We start from the raw sequence: 26,932 nt of genomic DNA, 5'->3' as shown, positions 1-26,932 counted from the left end.
AAGCAAAAGGTGGCTACTTTGAAGAACCTAGAATATAAGACATATTTTCATTTGTTTCACACTTTTTTGTTAAGTATATAATTCCACATGTGCTCATTCATAGTTTTGATGCCTTCAGTGTGAATGTACAATTTTCATAGTCATGAAAATACAGAAAAATCTTTAAATGAGAAGGTGTGTCCAAACTTTTGGTCTGCACTGTACGTCACACTTGAATATCTCATTCAGCCTGCAGTAGTCATTACAAAATCTCCACTCCCTGTCGGGCTTCGGCATGAGAACAATGGGACTAGACTATCCGCTCTTTGTTTCCTTTATGACCCCGAGGTCCAGCATCCTCTTCACCTCGGCTGAGATTACCTCACGGCGGGCTTCAGGAATCCTATAGGGTTTAAGCTTTACCCTAACAAGCGTGTCCATCAGCACCTCATGCTCGGCCACCTGCGTCTGTCCCGGCAACTCCGAGAACAGGTCACGATTCCGTTGCAGCAGCTCTCTAGATTGTTGCTTCTCTGCCGGCGATAGAGTCTCTGCTATCGTGACGTCCTTGACTTTGGCTTTGGGACTGGCTCCCAAACAAGGAGCCCCCAACGTTTCCCGATCTCGCCATGGCTTGAGCAAGTACACATGGTACACTTGGTGCGGCTTTCTTTGGTCAGGCTGGTGAACTTTGTAGTTCACTTCGCTGAGTTTCTTCACCACCTCATACGGGCCTTGCTATTTGGCCACAAATTTGCTCTCAGTGGTGGGAATAAGCACCAGAACGCGATCCCCAGGCTGGAACTGTCTCTGCCTCACTGACGTTATAGACCCTTGCCTGGGCCTCTTGTGCCTGGAGGAGATGCGCCTTCACGATAGGCATCACTTTCGCCATTCTCTCCTGCATCTGGGCCACATGTTCTATGATGCTCTGGTGGGGCATAACCTCGGCTTCGCAGGTTTACTTGGCAATATCCAGGAGCCATCGCGGATGTCGTCCAAACACTAGCTCAAATGGGAAGAAGCCCGCAGAGGCTTGTGGGACCTCTTTTATCGAGAAGAGCAGGAACGGTATCAGGTAGTCCCAGTCACAACCATCCTTCTCTACGACCTTTTTGAGAATTGCTTTTAAGATTTTATTAAAGCGCTCCACCAGGCCGTCTCTCTGCGGATGTTAAACGGAAGTTCGCAGATGGGTAATCTGAAGGACTTTACACAGCTCCTTCATGACCTTGCTCATGAACAGGGTTCCTTGGTCCGTTAGTATCTCCTTCGGCAGTCTGGTCCTGGCAAATATATGGACAAGTTCCCGGGCTATGCTCCTATTCGATGAGTTCCTCAGTGGCTCGCATAATCCATGACCATCAGGATGTATTGGTGGCCCCGGGCCAATTTGACTAAGGGCCCCACTAGGTCCATGGCAATCCTCCTCCAAAGGGGATTTCTATAACAGGTAGGGGGATTAAAGGACTATGGAAGTGGGAAGAGGGGGCCTTGACGGAAGGGGATAAACCCCACCTGGTCCTCGTGTATAAGCTGTGGCAACCAACGATTCAATCTATCAGCTAAAAGACGGGTAAATATTTTTAAGTCTGAATTGAGGAGTAATTAGAACAGTCTAATGGATCTTTACCAGGCTAACGGATAAGGAGTCTCAGGAATGGGTGATCCCTCCATAAAAGAATTAAACATAATGACCATATGAGGTTTCAACTCCTCTCCGAAAATCTTATAATACAGATAAGTTAGGCCATCCAGACCTGGAGATTTACCTGAAGGGAGGTCCTTAATAATTTCCTCCACTTCCACTGTGATAAGCTTTCTAATCTATGATTATCTATTCTTATCCTATCTGTGATAGCTTTTTTTGTTCAGAAAGCTAATCGCATCTGAGGGAAGAAACGGTAGATTAAGTTTAGATAAATAGCTCTTCAAAAGCTCAGACCGCCTTTCCTGATTCACTGGAAGCGGGTCTTGTAGGTTATAGAGGTTTTTATAGTATTTATAAAATATTTTCAAGACTATAGCGGGGTTATTCTCATCTCTAAGAGCCTGAGGAGCAAGGGCCACAGAGCCCTCCTTCAATTGGTTGGCCAAAAGAGTATGTGCTTTATGCTTTATTGCCCCTCTTGTAATATTTCTGTCTGGAGTATAGAAGCATCTTCTCCACTTTACGCATGGCCAGATCTTTCAATTCTTTTCTTGTAGCAACCAACTTCCTCAAGACCCTCCAACTACCAGTTTCCTTTCCAAACGTTTAACTTGAGATGTGAGTCTAATGTAAATTTGATTTGTATTTTTTTTTAATCTGGTCCCTTCCCTTATGCAATAACCCCTCATCACTGCCTTATGGGATTCCCAGAGTACCGAGGAAGAGGACACCGAACCCGTATTGATCGAAAATAATTATTTTATATGATCCCAAAGCAAGTAATATTAGGGTCTTTTATCAGGAATTCATTCAATCTCCAGTGACATGTCCTTACCGACGGGAATGTTGATTTCAGATCAAAGAGATAATTGGGGCATGATCTGACCACGTAATGGGGTCCATCTCCGCATTAATTATCATCCTAAGTATTGTGATATTACCAAAGAAAAAATCTATTCTAGTGTGAGTGTTACGAGGGGGTGATCTCTTTAGGGTGGGCGATCCTCCACAAATCAAACAATGAGTGAGATCTAATCAGCCTCCTGAAATTTTTTGTCAGGTTAACTAGGTTTGCCGAGGAGGGGGAATCTCTTATTGAGTGTCTATAAAAGAGTTCAGAAAATGGGATGTTAAAGTCCCCGCCCACTAACAATGGTGCTGCACTCAGACCCCGAAGAAGACAAAACCCTTTTTTTTAAAAAATAATTTGACCCGTATTTGGAGCATAAATATTGCATAAAATAATGGATTTACCCCCAAGGAGGGCCTCCAATATGATTTACCTCCCGTCCGGGTCTAAGTGGGAACTAGTCACCTGAAGTGGGCAAATCGAGGAAATCAAGATTGCCACACCACCCTTCTTATTCATATTAAAGGCTGAGGATACTGTTTAGCTGCAAATGGAAAGTTCCAGATTCATCATAGTGAGTCTCCTGGTGGAAAACGATTTCTGGCCCCTGGGTCTTCAGTTTCCTCAGAGTTATTCTTGGGGGAATTAAGCCCCTTAACATTTAAAGATAATAGATGTGTCATGATAATATGTTGGTGGATGCATAGAAGTTGATGTGATAACACTACTCACTCTTTTGCTGTACACCTCTGCGAAAGTACCAGGTCTCCAGTGGAAGGACCAAATGCCACCATTAATCACGTACAAGAATAGCCGAACTTGTGAGAGGGGAAAAGAAAAACACACAAGGGAGGGGGGAACAGTTAACACACATGAATAGTATAGAAAACTGTACAATGATCTCAAGATTCCTAGAAAATTTAAAAAATAGGGACATATCCTGTGGCAACCAATGAGCCCACAGAGTATCATATAATGATGCTGCAACCTTATCAGTCTGCCTCACCAATGACAAAGCTATTGGAAAGAAAGATAAAATAAAAAAACACACAACTGTCCCATATAGAAATTGTTTGAGGAGGGAAGTCCCCGGGACCACCGAAAGGAAGTATCACCAACTTAGGAGCCCCCTACTGAACACCTAGAGTAAATATTCCTGTAGATATCCCGCAAAACTGAGTTATCTCAAATATCACATCAGTATAGCAAAATAAAGTACCGGCCAGTACTAATATAAATTTAGACACGCTCCATCTGGTGGGTTGAAGGGACCTTAATGTCCATGTGGGAAAGTCAATGTGGACGGGGAGACCGATGAGTCCCCAGGCGTCTTCCATCATCACGTCCCTTCCTCTTCCAGACTGGCGAGGGTGCATCAGAAGGCTGTAGAGCATCCCAGTCCACAATCTTGGGCAGGGGAATACTCAAAGTTTCACAGAAAGCAGGGAGATCCCCCACAGATCTCAAATACTCAGACAACATAGGGTGTAAAACAGCGTGGCAATACTTTATTGAACCGCAAAGCGGGCAATAAACACAGAACAGTCCCAGCAAATACCCAAGATGATACACAGTCTCACCCTTCTTTCTCCGCCCGCCTGGTATGGAACAGCTGTGACTTTGGAGACTTCCAGGGCCGATTACCTCCACCAGTGGCCCCCTGCTTCTGGTGGGCCCCCACAGAGAGGAGGTAGCGGCAAGCTCAGGGAGCTAGCAGTCCATCGAGGTACAAGCCCTGGAGACCCGAGGGTCCAACCCTGGTCTCTCCAAGAGTTTCCATGGAGCCTGGCGACCGACCGGTGGGTCCCTCCTGGCAACTCCAAATGTCTCCATGCGTTCTAGGTGACCAGTGGGCCCCTTCTAGCAACCCCAAACAATGGTCTCTGATGGTCAATGGAGCAGATCCGAATCTTTCCAGGCAGGTCCAGTACTCTTAGGCTGTGTGCCCACGATGCGTTTTTAATGCGTTTCCGCAGCGTTTTTGCAGCTGCGGATATGCTGCAGAAACGCATTAAAAACGCATGGTAGAAGGGCAGCAATGTTCCCCAATGATAATCCGCATGTGCTGTGCACATGCTGCGGAAATTTCCTCTGCGGATTATCATTGCGGAAAAAAACGCAGCACTACCAATTATTTTGCGGAAGCGCTGCGTTTTCGCCGCCATTGACTTGCATTAAAACGTGCCAATTCCGCAAGACTGCATCTGTACTTGTGTAATTGGCGCGTTCTAATGTGCGGATGATACCCGGGTATAGAGGAGAGGAGAGTCTCCTCCACACCCAGGTACCATAAAAACAAGAATAAAATAAAAAATAAAGATTATATTCACCTTCCGACGGCCCCCGGACTCCTTCTCTTCGCTTGCTGACAGATCGCGCAGGACTGAAGGACCTGCGCTGACGTCACAGTTATGTGACGGCAGGTCTTTTCAGTACCGCGATCTGACGGCAGCCAGCACAGGAGCGCTGCAAGTCTCGGGGGCCATCGGAAGGTAAGTATTAGTTTATTTTTTTATTTTTAACCACTCTCTCGGGTCACACTATATAAATCCATGCCGTTTGCATGGATTTATATAGTGTGACCTAGCTGTCACAAGCACTTTCCAAGTGATGCTAATCACTTGGAAAGCGCTTGTAAATCCGCATGCGGAAATGTCAGTGAATAACGCTTCATTTCCGCATGTCCCTGGCAGGAAAACGCATGTACAATCCACATGCGTTTTTTTCTGCCAGGGAGATGCAGAAACGCTCAGGAAAAAATCCTGAGCATTTCTGCATCATGGGCACATAGCCTTAGGCTGGAATCATGTCGAATATAAATCTGTGTCTCTTTGGGTAATGCCATGCAATCCATCTGCTGTCCTGAAGGATGTCTCTCATTCTCCTTGTAAAGTCTTTCTCCAATCTCTGTTTCAAGTCTGACTGCTACAGAAGCACATCCACAGGTCAAGGGTCATTAATCACATGTCAGAGGTAAAGGTGCAGGGCATTACTCACATGGCTCAGTTCTCAGTGTTTTAGCTAATCAATTTACATAGTTGGTATCACAGGGGGGTTTGTAAATAAACTTTCAGCTGACTTAGTATAATATGTAATTAGTATAGTAACAAACAACATTGTACACCTAACCAAAAGGAGACTGCAATCATAGTTAGACAAATACTGGTCTGACCTTTAGAAATACACAAACATATACAAGTCAATTTAAACACAATAGTGTATTTCTCTTGGATTAACAAATCTAATTGTCTGGCTAAATAAACTGTATCGTCTCAGCATGCACAAGCAGTTTAGTAGATTGAGGGTTGAGGAAAGGACGGATTCCTGAAATATTTTTGAGCTGGAGGCGTCAGGAGGTGGCGAGAGCTTAGATGTGGGGTTTGAAGAGCAGGGCAGAGTCAAGGGTTACTCCGAGGCAGCGGATTGCCGGTACAAGGGAAAGCGTGATGTAATTTATTGTGAGAGAAAGATCAGGTGGGGAAGATATGCGAGATGGGAGGAAAGATGATGATTTCAGTTTTGTCCACATTGAGCTTGAGGAAGCGAGAGGAGAAGAAGGAGGATATGGCTGATATCCTGGGATTCCGGATAGCAGAGAGGTGACATCAGGGCCACAGAGGTAGATCTGGGTGTTGTCAGCGTACAGATGATACTGGAAGCTATGGGATTTTATGAGCTATCCCAGGCCTGATTGAGAAGAGTAGGGGTCCTAGGACAGAGCCTTGAGGGACTCCAACAGAGAGGGGACAGGATGAGGAGGTAGTGTGGGAGTGGGAGACACTAAATGTGCGGTTAGAAAGGTATGAGGAAATCCAAGATAGGGCAAGGTCTCTGACGCCAAAGGAAGAGAGGATCTGTAGTAGGAGGCAGTGGTCAACTGTGTTGAAGGCAGAGGACAGGTCAAGAAGGAGTACAGAGAATTGTTTGTTAGCTTTGGCTGTAAGTAAGTCATTAGTGATTTTGGTAAGGGTAGTTTCGGTGGAATGGTGGGGGCGGAAGCCAGATTGTCAGTTGTCGAACAGAGAGTTAGATGATAAGTGAGAGGAAACTTCATCTCAAGGAATTTGGAGGCTAATGGGAGCAGTGATATGGGGCTGTAGCTGGACAAGGCGGTTGGGTCAATGGATGCCTTTTTGAGGATGGGCGTGATTATGGCATGTTTGAAGGCAGCGGGGAAAGTACCAGAAGTTAGTGATAGGTTGAAGAGATGGGTTAGGGATGAGATGAGTGTGGGGGTGAGGTTGGGGAGGAGGTGGGATGGAATGGGGTCGAGTGGTGAGGCGTGATTTGGAGAGGAGATGAGTGATGTTGGAAAGGGAGGTTATGGGGGAAGGGCAATGGTCTGAAAAAAATTGGTTGTGGTGGTCAGACAGTAAAGACTTGCCTTATTTGGTCAATCTTGTATTTGAATTGTATGGCAAACTCCTCAGCAGAGATGACAGAGGGCAGTGGAGGGCGGAGGAGAGAGAGAAAGTGTTGAATAATTGTTTGGGGTTGTAGGATAAGGAAGATATGAGGCTTGTGAAGTAGGCCTGTTTAACAGAGGTGAGGGCTGATTTGAATGCGAGTGTTGCTTGTTTGAATGCAGTGAAGTCATCTTGCAAATGTGTTTTCTTCCAATGCAACTCCGCAACCCTAAACGCTTGCCAAAGCTGTTTAGTGAGGTTGTTGTGCCATGGTTTCCTTTTGACTCCTCACGCTCTGCCATGCACAAGAGGGGCGACCGAGTTAATAATAGCTGATGTGAGAATGCCATTGTAGAAATCAGTGGCGATGTCTGTGTCATGGAGTGAAGATATGGATGTCAGTGGTAGAATAAAGTCAGAGAGTGTTTGAGTGTCTAGGTATGCAAGGTTTCTGTGGGGGTGTGCTAGTTGCTGGACATGGGTGACAGGAGAGGGGAACAGGAATGAGAAAGTGAGTAGATGGTGGTCATATAGGGGGAGGGGGGAGGTTGTGAGGTTAGATAGGGAGCAGAGTCTGGTGAAGATGAGGTCTAGTGTGTGTCCGTCTGTGTGGGTGGCTGAGGAGGACCTCACGTCCAAAGGATGAAGTGAGTGACAGGAGTTTGGATGCTGCTGACTGGCGAGTGTCAGTGGGGATGTTGAAATCACCCATGATGATTGTGGGAATGTCAACAGAGAGAAAGTAAAGAAGCCAGGTGGAGAATTGGTCAATAAAGGCAGTGACCGGGCTCAGAGGTCGGTATATGACAGCCACTTGGAAGTTGGAGGGAGAGTAGATGCGGACAGAGTGGACTAAAAAAGAAGAGAGAATAAGGGAAGGTAGAGGTGGGATAGGGCTAAAGGTGCAGTTGGTCTTCACCCACTCCTCCACCATGTCTGTTACCAGAGCAAAGAGTGTGGATGAAGTGGAGGCCACCGTAACACAGAGCAGCAGTGGAGGCAGTGTCAGAGGATGTCAACCATGTCTCTGTGATGCCCAGGAAGGAGAGATTGTGAGAGGTAAAGAGGTCGTGGACAAAATGGAGCTTGTTGCAGACAGAGCGGCCGTTCCAGAGTTCTCCAGAGAGAGGGAGCAGGGGAGTGAGCATCTGGAGCACAGGTTTTACGTAGAAGAGAACCCGTAGCTTGGAAACAATAGGACGGGGAATTGGTGGGAGGTGTAAGCTGTGGGGGTCTAGGATTGGGAGATATGTCGCCAGCAGTGAGGAGAAGGAGAGAGAGGGGTGGGAGGAGTCTGGCTGGTTTTATGTTTTGGTAGGATAGATCTGAGGTTGAGGAGCAGGTCTGCAGATGAGGTCAGGTGGGAAGGAAAGATGATTATTTGGTTGGGGTTTGGGGATAGCGAAGGAGAGTGAGGATTAGTGGTGTAAAGACAGTAAGGGCAAATGTAAGCATAATGAAGGTTTAAGTGTGAAAAAGAGAAACTAAGTACAATTAGTTACTTGTACCTTCTGGCCTATTTTTGGCATATTTCAGTTAGACCCTTAAGAGCGACCCTTCAGAGCCAGACCGGTCTTAGCCAGATCTAGGTCACAAGATTTAAAGAGAAGATTAGGAACAGTCTGTAGTTAGCAGCGCAGTACTGGTCAAGAGATGTTTTCTTAAGTAAAGGAGTTATGACAGCAAGTTTGAAAGAAGAGGGAAAGATACCGGAAGAAAGAGACAGGTTAGGTGGAGTGACAGCTGGGTAGAGGGACTAGAGGCAATGTGAGGGAATAGGGTCACTGGTGCAAGTTGTAGGAGTCTTCTGTCTTCTGTGACAGGCTTGAAGATGGAAGGAGAACTTGAGGTGCAGGAGGGAAGGGGATCCAGATTCTTAGGGGATTGTGCAAAAATGTCCTGATGGATGTGGTTGATTATTTGTAGGAAATAAGTTGTCAAATCGTCAGCACTGACAGCACTTTAGGGTTCAGGAGGGAGTGGATAGTTTTTCAAAGTTGATTTGGATTGTTGGCTCTAATGATCTGTTTGACCAGATGGACAGCAGAGTTAAAGGTTTTGATCATGAACTGATAGTTGTTGAAGTGATTTTCTTCACAGACGCTCGGCACACCTTGAGCATCGTTGGGGAAAATGTGTTTGCAGCGTATGTCAGGGTTGTCGCTGTCTGTGTCGGGTCTTTCTGTGTGTATGGAATACTCAAACTAAGTGTCATCATGGAGCAGAGGCTGTGGTCACTGCTGCAGTCTCTGCCCCCTCCCTGAAATGAAGCGTCATGAGTGACGCTTGTTTCAGGGGCTGGGCTAGTCCCTGCGCGATGTGCACGAAGACAGTGTGCCCTCTCGGAGGTACAGATCAGTAGTAATGAGCTGGCAACAGCGCACTCTGTCAGAATACTTTAAGAGTACTTGGTATGCAGAGACCAGCATCGCCCCCACAAGTGACGTCACTTGTGGGGGCGGCGCTAGATATTCGTCTTACAACGTGCATTAACAGTGCGCTCTTTTGCCAACTCATCACTACTGATCTGAGCTGGTGAGAGAACGCTCTGTCATTGTTTCCAAAAAGTACGGAAATTTATGGATGGCTTGAAACCCTATAAACATTGCACAATACTTCTGACACATACGTCTAATGGAATGAGAAACCGAATGGTCAATAAAGCCTAAATCAGGGCCCAAGTTTCATTGAAAGTGAATATGTATCACATAAACTGATTCATCCATTCATTAATTTATGATGCTTACCATGTAGTTTTAACTTCACCTTTATATGTCATGATGATTTGTTTTTCTGTCATTTTTAGGAAGTTTATGTGGGAAAAGAAACTTTATGCACTATTGATGGTCTCCATTTCAACAGCACATACAACGCAAGAGTCAAAGCATTTAATTCAACAGGCCTTGGGCCTTATAGCAAAACTGTAGTTCTCCAGACATCTGATGGTTTGTACGGAATATGATTTTCACATATGTATTTTTACTGTGAAGTTATACATGAATTAGGTAAAGGAAGCCTGTCTGCCCCAATTAGCAGTATAAACTGAGAACGTAAGGTTGTTGGAGTAAAGCCCCCATAAAAATCGCACCTATAAACCCCAATTCAAAGTGTTTTCACCAGGTTGCCCAAAAATATTGCTAGTTTTGGTGTTTTCAAGCTAGTTTTGCCTAGCTCCGCCAAAATGTGCAGAGTTGGGGTGGGAATGGTGGGTGGAATTGGCAGTGATGCTGCAGCTTGTCTAATTCATGATGAGCTGTGGCATATCTTATTCCTGAAATCTTACTCCAGTCCTGCTTATGTTCTACAGCCTAATATGCTAATTAGGCTGCCTGGTGCACTCTTTGTGTTTCCAAGAGACTCAGTCCACTGTTACGCCCACTGGTTTTACAAGACCGCCCTCTGCCGGTAGACGGAACAGACTTTCCTTACAGACAGCCCTCTCTCAAGGCAAGGCAGAACTGTCAATGACCGGTGAAGGAGGAAGGGGCAAGAAAGTAGGTGAAATTCTGCACTGAACTACTTGGCCACAAGGGTGCACTGAGCACTGTAATTACCATGTATGATTAAACTTCAGTGGCTGCAGAATGGAGGCAGCTGTTGGAATAGTAAGGGTATTTTTTGTTGTTGTTGTTTAATTTTAATAGGTGCTATGTGCTTAATTTACATTGTTAGTTTGGGTTGACAGACTCCTTTTAACTCTTTCCCTGCCAAGGGCATATCTCTGCCCTAAGAGATATGGAATACTTTCTGACTATTAATCTCCATATCTTCTCCATATCTCAACATGGATTGCAGCTACATTCTAGGGCTCATTCTAAGAGATGCTCAGCTTTAAATAGTAACTGTCATTTATTTTTTTATCATAAATCAATAATATACATGAAAAGAAAATTCTCTTATTAAAGAATTTCTCCTCCACAGCTCACAGATGAGGCACCCACTATCAATGTTTGTTATGTAATCAGAAAAGGTGCTTGGTGGTACGATAGCAGACTGTACAGTGTAAATGTACTGCTGCGCATATCATGTGTCAGCCTGCCTAGCCGGCACGGCTGATCGCCGCCGGTAAAAGATGATCACCTAGCTGCTAAAAACATATATACATTAATTGTTATATTCCACCCGCCTATCACTAACTCCCTACAGAGAACAAGGAGTTAATAGCAGTGATACTGAGGTGCAATGAGGCTGAAAGAAAGTGAGCGCTGCTGCCAGATATTTAAATCAGGAGGGCTGCGCTCCCGTTTGACCACTCCCCCTGCAGGCAAGGTGTGGCAAAATGACGTCGCTGTGCACCGGCATCCCCGCACGCACCCATGTGGCAGGGTGTTTTGAAGTGCTGAGGGCACTGATATGATTCTGATATGATGGTGGCTCCTGGCAGAACAAAGAATCACCTTGATCTTTATATCTAGCTGTTGGTGGCTATCTACTGACATGATAAGTAACCATTAAACATCTTCTTTTGATATGCTCAGATTTTTCAGTCTTGAAAAATGCATGTGAAATGCATGTGGGGGGATTACATATGGGGGACGCATGGGGATTGGGCATAAACACATGGGGAGACATGAGGCCAACATATATCTGTATATATGTATTTGAAGTGTCCCAGGTTGTACATTTACAATATGACTAATATTTGTCTGGTGGGCTCCTTGGTTTTGACGATGCTGTTTGATTTATTTTTTAACCTAACCCTGATTTACTCTTCTCCACAACTTATCTATCTGGTGGGCTCCTTGGTCTTGATGATGCCGTTTGATCCCTAATGTTTTCAAACAAACCTCTGAGGTCTTCACATAACAATTATAGTTATACTGAGAATAAATTACACACAGTAATTAGACTCAAGTTACTAATTAGGTGACATCTGGAGGCAGTTGGTCATCAAGATTTTATTTAGGAGTATCAGACTACAGTGGTCTGAATCACAATTTTCAGATATCGCTCACATGAGCATATAACTCGGATGAGAGCTGTCTGCTTTTTTTTCTACAGACCACAAGATCACGCACAGCCATTCAAGTGTAAAACATAGCACTGCACTCGAATGTCATCTGAGTGCAGTCCGATTTATGCAGACTCAGACAATGGTGAAGATGGAGAAATTAAGTTGTTCATCTTCTCCTCACTTGTGCAACAATTCTCTCCTCTGAGATAATCAGATCACACTAAGCTAACGCTCGGCTCAAACTCTATTTAGAGTTTGAGCCCAGTGTCATTCACATAATTGATCCAATTCTCTCACATGAGAAAATCAACACTCATGTGAGTGATGCCTTATAGTGACAGCTGCATGTGTCTCAAACTCCCAACTCTCACTTTTTGGGCTCGCTCACACCACCATATAAATCGGATGAGTGCCATCTGTTTTTTATAGGATAGCACTCGAACAAATGTGCTTTTTGTCACTGACAAAATCTGTCTGAAAAAATAGCTGCATGCTGCATGCGTACAAAGGCATGTGATTTTTACAGATAAATTACAAGTCTGTAGCATAGAACACTGTAAATGGTCTTCAAATTGATTTGATGAATGGATTGTGCATACGGACAGAACGCGAACGCCAAGTGAGAAAAAAGTCATACCATTATTTTGGATGAAAATCATACCGATTTTTTTTATACTGTTGTGCAACCCTATCCTAACCAATTATATTGCAAAATCATCATTAGTGAAGACTCACTACATCAATGAGAATCTCAAATTCATAATGAATCCCCAAATCATTTCTGTAGCTGTGATTCATGCAATCTGTTAACCCCCCCCCCACCTTCTCATGAAACTCAAGTCTGTTTTAACCCTGTTATGCAAAAAATAAGTCCTCACACAGCTTCGTCAATGGAAAATAAAATTACAGCTCTTGCAATATGGTGACATGTAAAACCATTATTATTTTGGAATAATTGTGTTTTTTGATAACAAAAGCGATAAAATATAATAAATGAACACATACAATGATCAGCATAACTGAGTTCACCCAATTTGAAAACTAAGATTTTAATCAAGTGAATAAAAGAACAATTTCTATAATTTTGACAAGACTGAGTTTCATGAATGACCCCTTTTAAAGCATTGACACTTGATGGAGAGTGATGCTCAACTTGTGTCTTCAGAAATCCCCATAGGTGTTTCGGTTGGGTTCAGACCAGGAAACTCAACTCATTGAATGACTTCACCTTTTTGTGATGTGACAGATGTGTCATATATCAAATGTGTGTTTTGGATCATTGTCATGTTGGAAAAGTACCATCACAGAGTGATGGTAGCATCTTCTCTTTCAATATAGAGCAGTACATATCTGAATTCATGATGCCATGAAAGAAATGTAGCTCCTGCACTCATGCGGCCACTTCAGACACTGCCACCACCATATTTTACTGTAGGCGTCATGCACGTAGAAAAAATGCCCATCTACCAAGTGCACGGAGCGATGACAGAATTTTCTCTTTCAATAGTAGCATCTTTGTGAATTAATAATACCATCTATGAATTGTAGCTCCCTGACAACAGGGGCACTCATGCAGCCTCACATAATGACACTGCCATTACCATGTTTCACTGTAGGCACCATGCATCTCCCATCTCTCTGAAGCAGAAAGTGTGTGAAGTCTTATTGTAAGGAACAGACAGAAGTATGTGAGATGAAAGATGCCCAGCAGACATGTTGACAGGCAAGACAGGCATGGGGGTCTGCTCAAAATACTTCTTTGAAAGCCAACCCACAGTTGGAGTTCATAGGAGACCATGATTTCCAATATTGAGGTATTGCTGTATATAGTACAATCTGTCGAGCGGACTGCAAAATACAGTAAAACGTTAAAAAAACACAAGTATGAAAATGATAAAAAAAATATGCAAAAAAATCAAACATCTTATCTAATACCAAGTGGTATAAAAAAAAAACAATGGCTCAGGGGCACAAAAAACAAGTCCTCACACAGCTCCATAGAAAACTGAAAATGACATTTTTTTATGTATTGTAACACTATTGCAACCCTGTCTGCCTGAAGCGGAGAGGAACCTGCAGCTGTCAGTTATAATCACGCACAGCTCTGCAGCGGCCATTACACATCACACTAGTAACTCCCCTTATATTTAAAACGAGCTCTGGAGGCAGATTCTCAGTATCCAGCCCATAGATCTTAACAGCTCATTTACATTTAAGAAAAACTTTGATTTCTCTGGAATAAGACATCAGGTCACAGATATCAAGGTATCATTTCATTCAGCTTCAGCACCCCAAAAAGTGGGGTGCTGAGCCAGCCCTCTAAGAATATAAGGGATATTTTACAGTTAAGCACATGATTTGGGAGGGAAACAAAAAATATATATGTTTTCGAAAATAAACACATTACATATCAGCTATTCTGGAAGTGCTAATGATACACTGATCTGTTTCCTTCCAGTGGCCTTTTTCACATTTGATTCAAATACTGCTCATCGGGATATTGCTTTGTCCAATGACAACATGACAGCATCTTGCAGCAGTTACGATGACAGAGTGGTTTTAGGCACAGCTGCATTTTCCAAAGGAGTTCATTACTGGGAGGTACAGGTTGACAGATACGACAACCATCCTGATCCAGCTTTTGGTGTTGCCAGAATAAATGTAGTGAAGGATATGATGCTGGGAAAAGATGATAAAGCCTGGGCCATGTATGTGGATAATAACCGAAGCTGGTTCATGCACTGCAACTCTCATACTAACAGGTAGGTGATAACAAAGAGGTCATATAGCATGGAAATATTAAGATGTTCTTAAAGAGGATGTATGATCAGAGACAACTTTCAAAATGAGGCCACCTTGGCAATGAACTGATTGTTGCAAGTCCCAGGCCAAGCATTCAGGTTAAACAGCTGTTGTAAGTCAAAAGCAAGATAAAGCAAAGTTCTTAATGTTCAGATTATTGAACACTTTATGCAGATTTGAAAATAAATGTCATAATTTTTTGGGTGTTTATTCATAATCAGTTTGTGATATGATTTCTCTCAGGGCTCGCTCTCACTTGCGATTAAATTGGACAAATGCAATCCGATATAAAATCAGATTGCATTCAGTCCATGATGGTGTGCTCAGTGGCTTTTTTTTCAGCTCCGATCAGATCGAGATTATACTGAAAAAAAAAACGCAGCATGATGCTGCATGCATGCGATGCGATATCACAAGCACTCATATAAGTCTATGGGTGCGTTTGAAATATCGCACTGCACTCATCTGCCTCACCCAAGTGCAGTGCAATGCTCTCGGACGTCGGCAATTACTTTCTCCTACGCAGCTGTGTTGCGATTCTCGCATGCGAGAGGATCTGACACTCGGCTCCCGCTTGCAGCAGAGCAGGAACCGAGTGTCATTAGCATATCACATCCAATGCTCTCACAACTAATGCTACGTTCCCACGACGCTACTGTTGTTGATACCGGACTAAAGACGTCCTCTACAAAATAACACCTGCTTATATGTACCGCTATCTCTTACGTAGCGGGCAAAAACAGCCGATCTCTTCCCGCCACATCAACGACTCCTGCCATCGACAATGGCTTCTATTCTTGATGAAGATGGGAAACTGTCCCAAACAGAAGGGAGGAAGGAGTCGGACGTAATCTTAAATTACCCCGTTCCTCTATGTCAAAAAAGGGGGAGACACAAGTAGATCCTTCCGATCTAGCAGCTGAGGTCACGGATAAATTACTACCAGAAATTAAAGCTATAATCCAATCTACGCTTAACTCTTCCTCGGCAAGAGGCAAGATGAACAAGCCGAACAGCTGACTGAATTGGAAACACGTATATAACAATTATAGAGGACGACTTAAAAGATGACCACAGCAGTATGACAGGTATTGCCCGCGAAAACTGGATTTTGGGGGACCGTATAGATGATTTAGAAAATCGTTCCCGTAGAAGCAATCTACGTATAGTGGAGTCATACATTCAGAGCACCCTGAAGTCACTATGCAAAAATAACGTTCCAAGAGCTCTAAAGCTACCAGAGGGTAAAAAGGTAGAGAAGGGGCACAGGATTGGCCCTCCACCTTCTACCTCCACAAACCGGGATGCATCCAGACCATGTCAGGTCATCATGTAATTCCTGGATTATACGGAATCATATAAACAGCTAAACCACCTAGGGTCATAAAATCTTGCTTGGAGGTAACCAGAAAACGCAAGGCTTTCAGCCCCATTTGCACCAGACTCCATAAAGAAAAAATCCGCTTCCAACTCCGATACCCAGCCACGTTACGATTGAAAGATTCACATGGATCCTTCCGGGAATTTATTTCACCTGACAAGGCGGAGGTCTTCGTCAATAATCTGTTGTGCCCAAGAGACAACCTAAAACGACCCCCACAAACGGACAACCGGACCCCAGAAAGTTCTACGAACCGGGTGGGCAAAGGAGAACAGAAAACTAATAAAAATGTGACAATAAGAAATTATTTTCTTTCCTTGCAAACATGCTGAGATAGACTGTCGTCTTATTTGTCATATGAGTATCGGAACCTTCGCCCCCTTCTTCTCCGAATTTTTGGGGCTTTGTTGACATATTGCATCTGGTGGGAGAGGGAGGGGTGAGGATGAGGCGAAAACATGGACAAAGGAAGAAATATAACATAATGGAAGGGACGGAATTACTATATGCACATGGTTGGACAGAAGTGAAGCCCAGGAAAAAGGTTCTTCCCAGCGAGTGGGAGCAAAATGCTCTTGCTGGGACTAATATGTTGTGTTATAAATGTTACTTACTGTTCAAATTTAGTACTAATGAATTGAATGATTGAATTCTGTGTTCGTTTTCTTGTTCGTTTATGCTTTCTTTTATGAATCTATATGCCATCATCGTCCTACTTATCTACTCATCATCGTCACTTATCTACTTCAACTCTGAATATGACTATTGTGACCTGGAATGTTAAAGGAATGAGATCTCCCCCAAAACGCATGAAAATCCTTAGGCATTTAAAACACCTAAAACCTGATATAGCCGTCCTACAGGAGACACACCTTCCAGAAGTTGATTTCCCCAGGATGAAGAAGCTATGAAGTATTTATGGTTCCCCTTCAGTGGGCTGGGGTCCTAATCCTCATTAGTAGACATTACACACACCAAATCATTAGCTAACAAATGGACAGTGAGGGTAGACTGGCCTACCTAATAATATGTAAGTAGATAGAGGGGGTTTTCTCTATCTACAACATATATGCCCCCAATGCAGGGAACAAATCTTTTTTTAAACAACTGGAGACTAGACTCCTACTGGACTCTAACCCTAATAAAATAGTGGGAGGCGACATCAACTCAGTGGCCTCAGTTCCTGAGGATAGGAAAAATATCACAGGTGCCCCTCAAACAATAACTATGCATGACAAAGCGCTTTTGCCCCTTATGTCTGCCTGTCAGCTGACGGATTCCTGGGTCCTAAAAAGAGAGGAATAATGAAAAGATCAGGGAGGTGTTTGTAAGGCCAAACACAGCAACCTTCTGCAGCTGGACACCGTATGACTGTCTGTCAACCCTGATACACCCGTGACACATATCTGTGAAAATCACAGATTCAAGAATGAGGCCTGCAAGACTCAAAGCATGTCTATTTCTGATCCTATTTCGAGGACATAGTATTCACAGGGCCCCGTCTTTCTTACATAGTCCCCTCTTGTTAAATAAAAAATGACTGCTCATAGAGCGCTGCCTGACCAGACCACCAGTCCATCAGCTTCTCCATTAGAAAAAAAGCTTTGCCATGCTTCATCAGTAATTATTTCATTATAGATCTGTTATAATTACATATAGTATAATATATATATAATTATATATTTGTTATTAATAACAAAAATAACAAGAGAATCCGATACGTGCTTTATGCTACATAAGCAAGTAGCATAATGAGAGGACACTGTACTTTTGTAGCTTGGTCGGCATAAAAAAGAGGGGGCCCAAACACACTTCTTGCACAGGGGCCCCAAGCTGTCAGTGTCCACCCCTGATGCCACCCTACAGAGGGACTCAACGCTGAAGAGGACAGACCTCTATTCCAACCTCCATTGCCATCTATCTCTGCAACATTTGAGAGAGGCGACGTGAGGTCCGCAGAACACCTGTAACTGGATATCTTATGGCTTGAGTAGATACAGCTTGATATCTGATGTGTAATATGTGTGATATGTGATGTGTAATTTTACTTGCAATATAAAAAGTTGATTAACTGTAGAACCAGTGGTATGGTGATTTCTCCAAAGTGTTCCAGGAGCTGTTTTTTTTTCCAGGCTACATGTTGCTCATGCCACTGTGAGCAGCTTGTGCTACCAAGGCCGGCAACGTCCCCAAACTTGTCTCTTATTGAGGACATCTGGGACATCATTGGTCAGCAATTGCAAAGGGAGCTTCCAGCAGATTTTGATGATTTTTGTGTCCAAATGCATTCATCATAGCAGAAAAAATGTCAATAATTTATAACATCATTGATAGCATGATAAGGTGTGTAAGTGTGTGTATTTCTTCACATTGCACTCATTCTCAACTGAATAAATTGAGATATACTGTATATATACACACAGAAGTTTACATACATTATATAAAAAGACACATGCATGTTTTTCTCAATATCTGACATGAAATCAGAATAAACCTTTCCCGTTTTAGGTCAATTAGGATTACCATAATTTTGAATATTTGCCAAATGCCAGAATAATGAGAGGGAGAGAGATGATGTTTTAGATGTTAATCCTTCAGGATTTGAATGTAGAAATTTTTGCAGCGTTTCTGCATCTCTTGGCAGGAAAAAACACGCTTTTTGCTGCGTTTTTACCTCCACACAGCACCAGTGCCGTAAACGTAGGTCCCGAAGCTCTCAGTTGATCTTCAGCTGTGAACTCACCTGACCTCAGCTGGCAGCAGCGATGTACACTGCCGGGAGCGAGAGCACTCCTGTCAGTGTACCGCAGACCGCCAGGATGATCGCGTCGCTGGGGGACATTAGGACAGGTGAGGATAAGGTGTTTTTTTATTTTAAATAAATTTTTCCTTCTTTTTTTCACCTCACACTGCCCCAGCTCGGCTGTTATCACAGGAAGCGACGGTCGGATGATGGGAGAAGTAGTCTTCTTCCCCGGCCTGGGTACCATTCTTTGAGTGTTTTTGCCCTGCAGAAATGCTACAAAGAATGGACATACTTTGTATTTTAATGCAATGACAATCCTGAGCGGAAATTTCTGTCATGTGCACAGCACATTAGGATTGCCATTGCATTAGCTGGCAGACCTAACGTTTTTGGTGCATTTCAGCGCGGGAAAAAACACAGCGAAAACGTTTGCACTTAACCTTAAGGCATTTTATTACTAACTGCGAAGTCAAAAGTTTACATACACTAAGATTACTATGCCTTTACCCCCGAGGGTGGTTTGCACGTTAATCACCAGGCCAATTTATACAATTCTGACCACTGTCATTTTATGATGTAATTACTCTGGAACGCTTCAATGGATCCCCCTGATTCTGAGATTGTTTTTTCGTGACATATTGTACTTCATGATTGTGTTAAATTTCTTCAAAATCACTTGCATTTATTTGTGGAAAAAAAGGAAATTTGAATTTTTTTTTTTTAATTTTGCAATTTTCAAAATGTTAATTTTTATGCCCTTAAATGTCACACCAAATAGTTAATAAATAACATTTCCCACATGTCTACTTTACATCAGCACAATTTTGGAACCAAATTTTTTTTTTTTATTAGGGAGCTATAAGGGTTAAAAGATGACCAGCGATTTCTAATTTTTCCAATAAAATTTGCAAAACCATTTTTTTAGGGACCACATCACATTTGAAGTCACTTTGAGGGGCCTTTATGACAGAAAATACCCAAAGTGACACCATTCTAAAAACTGCACCCCTCAAGGTGCTCAAAACCACATTCAAGAACTTTATTAACCCTTCAGGTGCTTCACAGGAATTTTTGGAATGTGGAAGAAAAAAATGAACATTTAAATTTTTTCACAAAATGTTACTTTAGACCCAAGTTTTTTTATTTTCGCAGGGGTAACAGGAAAAAATGGACCCCAAAATTAGTTGTGCAATTTCCCCTGAGCACGCAGATACCCGATATGTGAGGAAAAAACACTGCTTGGGCGCACGGCAGTGTTCGGAAGGGAAGGAGCGCCATTTGACTTTTTGATTGTAAAATTTGCTTGAATAATTAGTGGATGCCATGTTGCGTTTGGAGAGCCCCTGATGTGCCTAAACAGTGGACACCATTTTGGAAACTAGACTCCTCAGGGAACTTATCTAGATGAGTGGTGAGCACCTTGAACCCCCAGGTGCTTCACAGAAGTTTAGAACATTGAGCCGTAAAAATAAAATTTTCACATTTTTCCCACAAAAATGTTTTTCAGCCCCCAATTTTGCATTTTCATAAGGGTAACAGAAGAAATTGCACCATGCAGTTTGTTGTGCAATTTCTCCTGAGTAAGCAGATATCCCATATGTGGGGAAAAACCACTGTTTGGGCGCACGGCCGGGTTCGGAAGGGAAGGAGCGCCATTTGACTTTTTAAATGTAAAATTTGCTTGAATACTTAGGAGATGTGCCCTTGATGTGCCTAAACAGTGGAAAAAACCCATAAGTGACACCATTTTGGAAACTAGTCCCCTCAGGAAACTTATCTAGATGTGTGGTGAGCACCCTGAACCTCCAAGTTCTTTACAGAGGTTTATAACATGGAGCCGTGAAAATAAAAAAATCAAACTTTTTCCACAACAATGATGTTTTAGCCCCATTTTTTTTATTTTCACAAGGGTAAATGGACCCCAAAAACTGTTGTGCAATTTCTCCTGAGTACGCCAATACAGGAAAATACAGTGTTTGGGCGCACGGCAGAGTTCAGAAGTGAAGGAGCACGTGTGACTTTTTGAACGCAAAATTGGCTGGAATCGAGAGCAGATGCCATGTCCCGTTTAGAGAGCCCCTGATGTGCCTAAATAGTCGAAACCCCCCACAAGTGACCCCATTTTGAAAACTACACCCCTCAAGGATTTTATCAAGGGGTATAGTGAACATTTTGAACTCAGAGGTACGACACAGAATTTGATAACATTAGGTCATCATATTGAATAAGTTGTCATTAGTCTTGAGCACAAGTGCTTGCTACTTGAGTTTGCATCCGGCACCATGTATGGTGCTCGAGTGACATGCTCGAGTCCCTGCTCGTATGTTTCATGGTTATTAGACACCAAAAAAAAACATGCGTGGATCGCTCGTGCATGGCAGGCAATCCCCGCGAGTTTTTTTTGGCCACGAAGCATATGGGGCGGAGACTCGAGCATGTCACTTGAGCACCCACGATACTCAGTGCATACCCGAGCACAAGATGCAAACTCAAGTAGCAAGCACTTGCACTCAACATATAGTCATCTTTTTTTTTTTTTTACTTTTGAAAAAAATCCCTAGCCCAAACCTAACCATAACCCTAGCCCAACCCTAACCCTAGCCAAACCCTAGCGATCGACTTCGATCACAGCATTGAGGGGGTTAATGTGCCGGGAGCGGTGCGGGACCACTCCCTGCACATAGTCACAGCTGACACCCGATGCTATCAGCTGACACCCGGCGGCGATCGCTCTGCACCGCTTGGGTGCGATCGCTATATGACCTAATATGGTCCTTCATTGGTCCAATCGGCCCAGGTCACCATGATGTACAATAGTACGTATAGGTTACATGTCAGAAAGGGGTTAAACAATTCTGGACTACCCATATGATGATGTCATGTGTTTTGGAATGTTTTTTTGCAACATCTGAGTTAATTAGAGACACCTGTGAATGCACACCTGAAAGACAATGCATCTTTGTGTAGCATCATGGGAAAGTCTAAAGAAATCAGCCAAGATATCAGGAAGAGAATTGTTGACTTGCACAAGTCTAGTTCATCCTTGGGTACAATTTCAAGATACCTAAAGGTGCCTCATTCACACAATCACACGCAAGTACAAACAAGATGGGAATGTCCAGCCATCATACAGCTCAGGAACGAGATGGGTTCTGCGTCCCAGAGATGAACGTGCTTTGGTATGTGCATATCAACCCAGGGACAAAAGCAAAAGACCTTGTGAAGATGATGGCGGAAGCTGGTAAGATTCTGTCAATATCGACAGTGAAACGAGTACTGTATCAACATGGGCTGAAAGACCACTCTGCCAGGAAGAAGCCATTATTCCAAAAGAAACATAGAAAAGCCAGATTAATGTTAGCAAGGTCATTATTGCATTACTTCTGTATTATACTCCAGAGCTGCGCTCACTAATGTCATGTTCTGATAGAAACATTAAGTGGAACCACAATGTCTCTGGATTGTCCAATAGCAGCTATAAGACCTAAGGAAGAAGACGTGCGCGAAGTGGACATGTATATATTCACACCTCCAAAGACCTTAATTTTTGGAGACAGAGTCTTGTGGTCTGGTGAAACTAAAATCTAAAAATTTACTTTTTGGGCATAATGACCATCGTTACATTAGGAGGAAAAAGGGAGAAGCTTGGAAGCCTAAGAACACCATCCCAACTGTGAAACACGGGGGCGGCAGCATCATGTTGTGGGGTTGTTTTGCTGCAGGAGAGAATAGTGCACTTCACAAAATAGATGGCATCATGAGAAAAGATGATTATGTGGCAATATTGAAGCAACATCTCAAGACACCAGGCAGGAAGTTAAAGCTGCCAAAATGGTAAGTAAGTGGCTTAACTATTTTGAGAAGCTTGTGGAAGCTTGTGGAAACATTTGATCCAAGTCATTCAGTTTAAGGGCAATGGTACCAAATGCTAAAGAAATATGCGTAAACTTTTGACTTTGCTGTAAGTAATAAAAATGCCTTAAAGCATTCTCTCTCTGTCTCATTATTCTGGCATTTGGCAAATATTAAAAATTATGGTAATCCTAATTGACCTAAAACGGGAAACGTTTATTCTGATTTCATGTCAGATATTGAGAAAAACATGCATACGTGTCTTTTTATATAGTGTATGTAAACTTCTGGTTTCAGTTGTGCTCAAAAGTTTACTTACCTGGCAGAATTTTTGCTTTCTTGGCCTTTGTTTCAGAGAATATAAATGATAACAAAAAAATCTTTTTCTCCACTCATGGATATTGGTTGGGTGAAGCCATTTATTGTCAAACTACTGTTGGTTCTCTTTTTAAATCTTAATGACAACTAAAAATATCCATATGACCCTGATCACACACCCTGGTGATATTTGTGTGGACATATCAGAACATACACAGAATTTGACACAAATGGGTTTGAATGGCTACTAAAAGGTAACATCCTCACCTGTGACCTGTTTGCTTGTAATCAGTGTGTGTCCATAAATCTGAGTGAGTTTCTGGGATCCAAACAGACTCTTGCATCTTTCATCCAGCCACTGATGTTTCTGGATTGTGAGTCATGGAGAAAGCAAAAGAATTGTCAATGGCTCTACGGGAAAAGGTAGTTGAACTGTATAACCCAGGAAAGAGATACAAAAAGATATCCAAGGAATTGATAATGCCAGTCAGCAGCGTTCAAACTGATTAACAAATGGAAAATGAGGGGCTCTGTAAAAACCAAACCACGGTCAGGTAAACCAACAAAGATTTCGGTCACAGCTGCCAGGAAAATTGTTCGGGATACAAAGAAAAACCCACAAATATCATCAGCTGAAATTCAGGACTCTCTGAAAGCTATCGGTGTGGCTGTTTCAAGATGCACAATAGGGAGGCACTTGAAGAAAAATGGGGTGCATGGTCGAGTCGCCAGAAGAAATCCATTACTTTGTGGCATTTGTGCAGTATATCGCACAGCACAGAGACAAGCCTGGAAACTTCTGGAACAAGAGTGATGAGACCAAAATTGAACTTTTTGACCACAACCATAAACGTTACATTTGGAGAGACGTCAACAAGGCCTATGACTAAAGGAACACCATTCCTACAGTAAAGCAGGGAGGTGGATCGCTGATGTTTTGGGGATGTGTGAGCTATAAAGGCACAGGAAACTTGGTAAAAGTTGAAGGAAAGGTGAATTCAGCATGTTATCTGCAAATACTGGAGGCAAATTTGCACTCATCAGCCCGGAAGCTGCGCATGGGATGTACTTGGATGTTCCAACATGACAACGATTCAAAACACAAGGCCAAGTCGACCTGTCATTGGCTACAGCAGAACAAAGTGAAGGTTCTGGAATGGCCATCTCAGTCTCCAGACTTCAATATCATTGGGCCACTCTGGGGAGATCTAAAGCACGCAGTTCATGCTAGACAGCCCAGGAATTTACAGGAACTGGAGGCCTTTTGCCAAGAAGAATGGGCAGCTTTACCATCTGAGAAAATAAAGAACCTCATCCACAACTACCACAAAAGACTTCAAGCTGTCATTGATGTTAGAGGGGGCAATACACAATATTAAGAACTGGGGTATGTAAACTTTTGATCAGGGTCATTTGGATGTTTTTGGTTGTCATTAAGATTTAAAAAGAGAAAACACAGTAGTTTGACAACCAATAACCATGAGTGAAGAAAAATATTTTTTTGTTATTCATATTCTCTGAAACAAGACCAAGAAAGCAAGAATTCTTCCGGGGTATGTAAACTTTTGAGCACAACTGTACCATATATATATATATGTTTATGTATGTATGTCTAAGTATTGTCATACTTAGACTTGGATACATAGTATCTAATGTTTTCTCATTACTACATCTACAGAACAGAAGGAGGAGTAAGCAAAGGAACTGTAGTTGGCATACTGTTGGACCTTAACAAGCGCATACTAATATTTCATATAAATGGGAGGCAGCAGGGGCCTATAGCATTTGAGAACATTGATGGTGTGTTCATGCCAGCCATAAGTCTCAATCGAAATGTACAAGTAAGTAAATCTACTCTAACAGACCTCTAAGATTCTCTAACAGATTCTCTCAAATTTTCCCTGCTCTGTTTTGTATTATTGTCATTTCACTACAATAATATTATTAACCTTTTTGTGTAATATGACATACAGTACAGACCAAAAGTTTGGACACACCTTCTCCTTTAAAGATTTTTCTGTATTTTCATGACTTTGAAAATTGTACATTCACACTGAAGGCATCAAAACTATGAATTAACACATGTGGAATTAAGTGTGAAACAACTGAAAATATGCCTCATATTCTAGGTTCTTCAAAGTAGCCACTTTTTGCTTTGATGACTGCTTTGCACACTCTTGGCATTCTCTTGATGAGCTTCAAGAGGTAGTCACCGGAAATGGTCTTCCAACAATCTTGAAAGAGTTCCCAGAGATGCATAGCACTTGTTGGCCCTTTTGCCTTCACTCTGCGGTCCAGCTCACCCCAAACCATCTCGATTGGGTTCAGGTCTGGTGACTGTGGAGGCCAGGTCATCTGGCGCAGCACCCCATCACGCTCTTTCTTGGTCAAATAGCCCTTACACAGCCTGGAGGTGTGTTTGGGGTCAATGTCCTGTTGAAAAATAAATGATGGTCCATCTAAACGCAAATCGGATGGAATATCATGCCACTGCAAGATGCTGTGGTAGCCATGCTGGTTCAGTATGCCTTCAATTTTGAATAAATCCCCAACAGTGTCACCAGCAAAGTACCCCCACACCATCACACCTCCTCCTCCATGCTTCACGGTGGGAACCAGGCATGTAGAGTCCATCCGTTCACCTTTTCTGCGTCGCACAAAGACATGGTGGTTGGAACCAAAGATCTCAAATTTGGACTCATCAGACCAAAGCATAGATTTCCACTGGTCTAATGTCCATTCCTTGTGTTCTTTAGCCCAAATTAGTCTCTTCTGCTTGTTGCCTGTCCTTAGCAGTGGTTTCCTAGCAGCTATTTTACCATGAAGGCCTGCTGCACAAAGTCTCCTCTTAACAGTTGTTGTAGAGATGTGTCTGCTGCTAGAACTCTGTGTGGCATTGACCTGGTCTCTAATCTGAGCTGCTGTTAACTTGCGATTTCTGAGGCTGGTGACTCGGATAAACGTATCCTCAGAAGCAGAGGTGACTCTTGGTTTTCCTTTCCTGGGGCGGTCCTCATGTGAGCCAGTCTCTTTGTAGCGCTTGATGGTTTTTGCAACTACACATTCAAAGTTTGCCTAATTTTTCGGACTGACTGACCTTCATTTCTTAAAGTAATGATGGCCACTCGTTTTTCTTTACTTAGAATTTGTATTATGGCAAGAAAAAAAAACAGCTAACAGTCTATTCAGTAGGACTATCAGTTGTGTATCCACCAGACTTCTGCACAACACAACTGATGGTCCCAACCCCATTTATAATGCAAGAAATCCCACTTATTAAACCTGACAGGGCACACCTGTGAAGTGAAAACCATTTCCGGTGACTACCTCTTGAAGCTCATCAAGAGAATGCCAAGAGTGTGCAAAGCAGTCATCAAAGCAAAAGGTGGCTACTTTGAAGAACCTAGAATATAAGACATATTTTCAGTTGTTTCACACTTTTTTGTTAAGTATATAATTCCACATGTGTTAATTCATAGTTTTGATGCCTTCAGTGTGAATGTACAATTTTCAAAGTCATGAAAATACAGAAATTTTTTTAAATGAGAAGGTGTGTCCAAACTTTTGGTCTGTACTGTAACTGTATGTCAAGATTGCAAGTGCTTTCCCGTAATCCGATGTACAGTTATGTCACAAGTATGGCACAGGATCAGGAGTTGTTTGTTTTGACCGTAACATGAATAGTGTTTTAAAAGAATGCATAACAAATTAAAAAATTAAGTCTCTAGTTTATTTTGCCTACTAAAGAGTGTAATAAAAAAATATTAAAAGGTTGCATGTACCACAAAAAAACACAAACAAGTAATTTATTTGTTTCAAAGTACTTATTGTGCAAAGTAATAAAACATAAAACTATATACAGTACTTGTCAAAAGTTTGGACACACCTGTTCATACAATAGTTATCCTTGTATTTATTAGAAAGTGCAAATTGTAGATTCAGTCTGGAGTTAGTAAAACTACTAAAAAACATGGAAAACATACGAGAAAAAAA

General features: G+C 42.6%; 1 protein-coding gene across 2 annotated transcripts in view; it reads left to right on the top strand.

Moving 5' to 3' along the window:
- The window catches only part of TRIM67 (tripartite motif containing 67), a 508,762-nt gene that overhangs the window by 461,798 nt on the left and 20,032 nt on the right, over positions 1–26,932 (top strand). For both annotated transcript variants that reach the window (XM_073671505.1, XM_073671504.1), the window contains exons 7-9: positions 9,693–9,831; positions 14,299–14,602; positions 24,618–24,780. In XM_073671505.1, the coding sequence (XP_073527606.1) occupies positions 9,693–9,831; positions 14,299–14,602; positions 24,618–24,780 (606 nt within the window). The remainder of the gene's footprint in view (positions 1–9,692; positions 9,832–14,298; positions 14,603–24,617; positions 24,781–26,932) is intronic.

The sequence above is a fragment of the Phyllobates terribilis genome, unplaced genomic scaffold (genome assembly GCF_046119375.1).
Source record: "Phyllobates terribilis strain yellow unplaced genomic scaffold, ASM4611937v1 Scaffold_3__8_contigs__length_932513732, whole genome shotgun sequence".
Classification (NCBI taxonomy): domain Eukaryota; kingdom Metazoa; phylum Chordata; class Amphibia; order Anura; family Dendrobatidae; genus Phyllobates; species Phyllobates terribilis.
The sequence above is the reverse complement of the archived record's forward strand: the minus strand, read 5'-3'. Positions and strand labels throughout refer to the sequence as shown.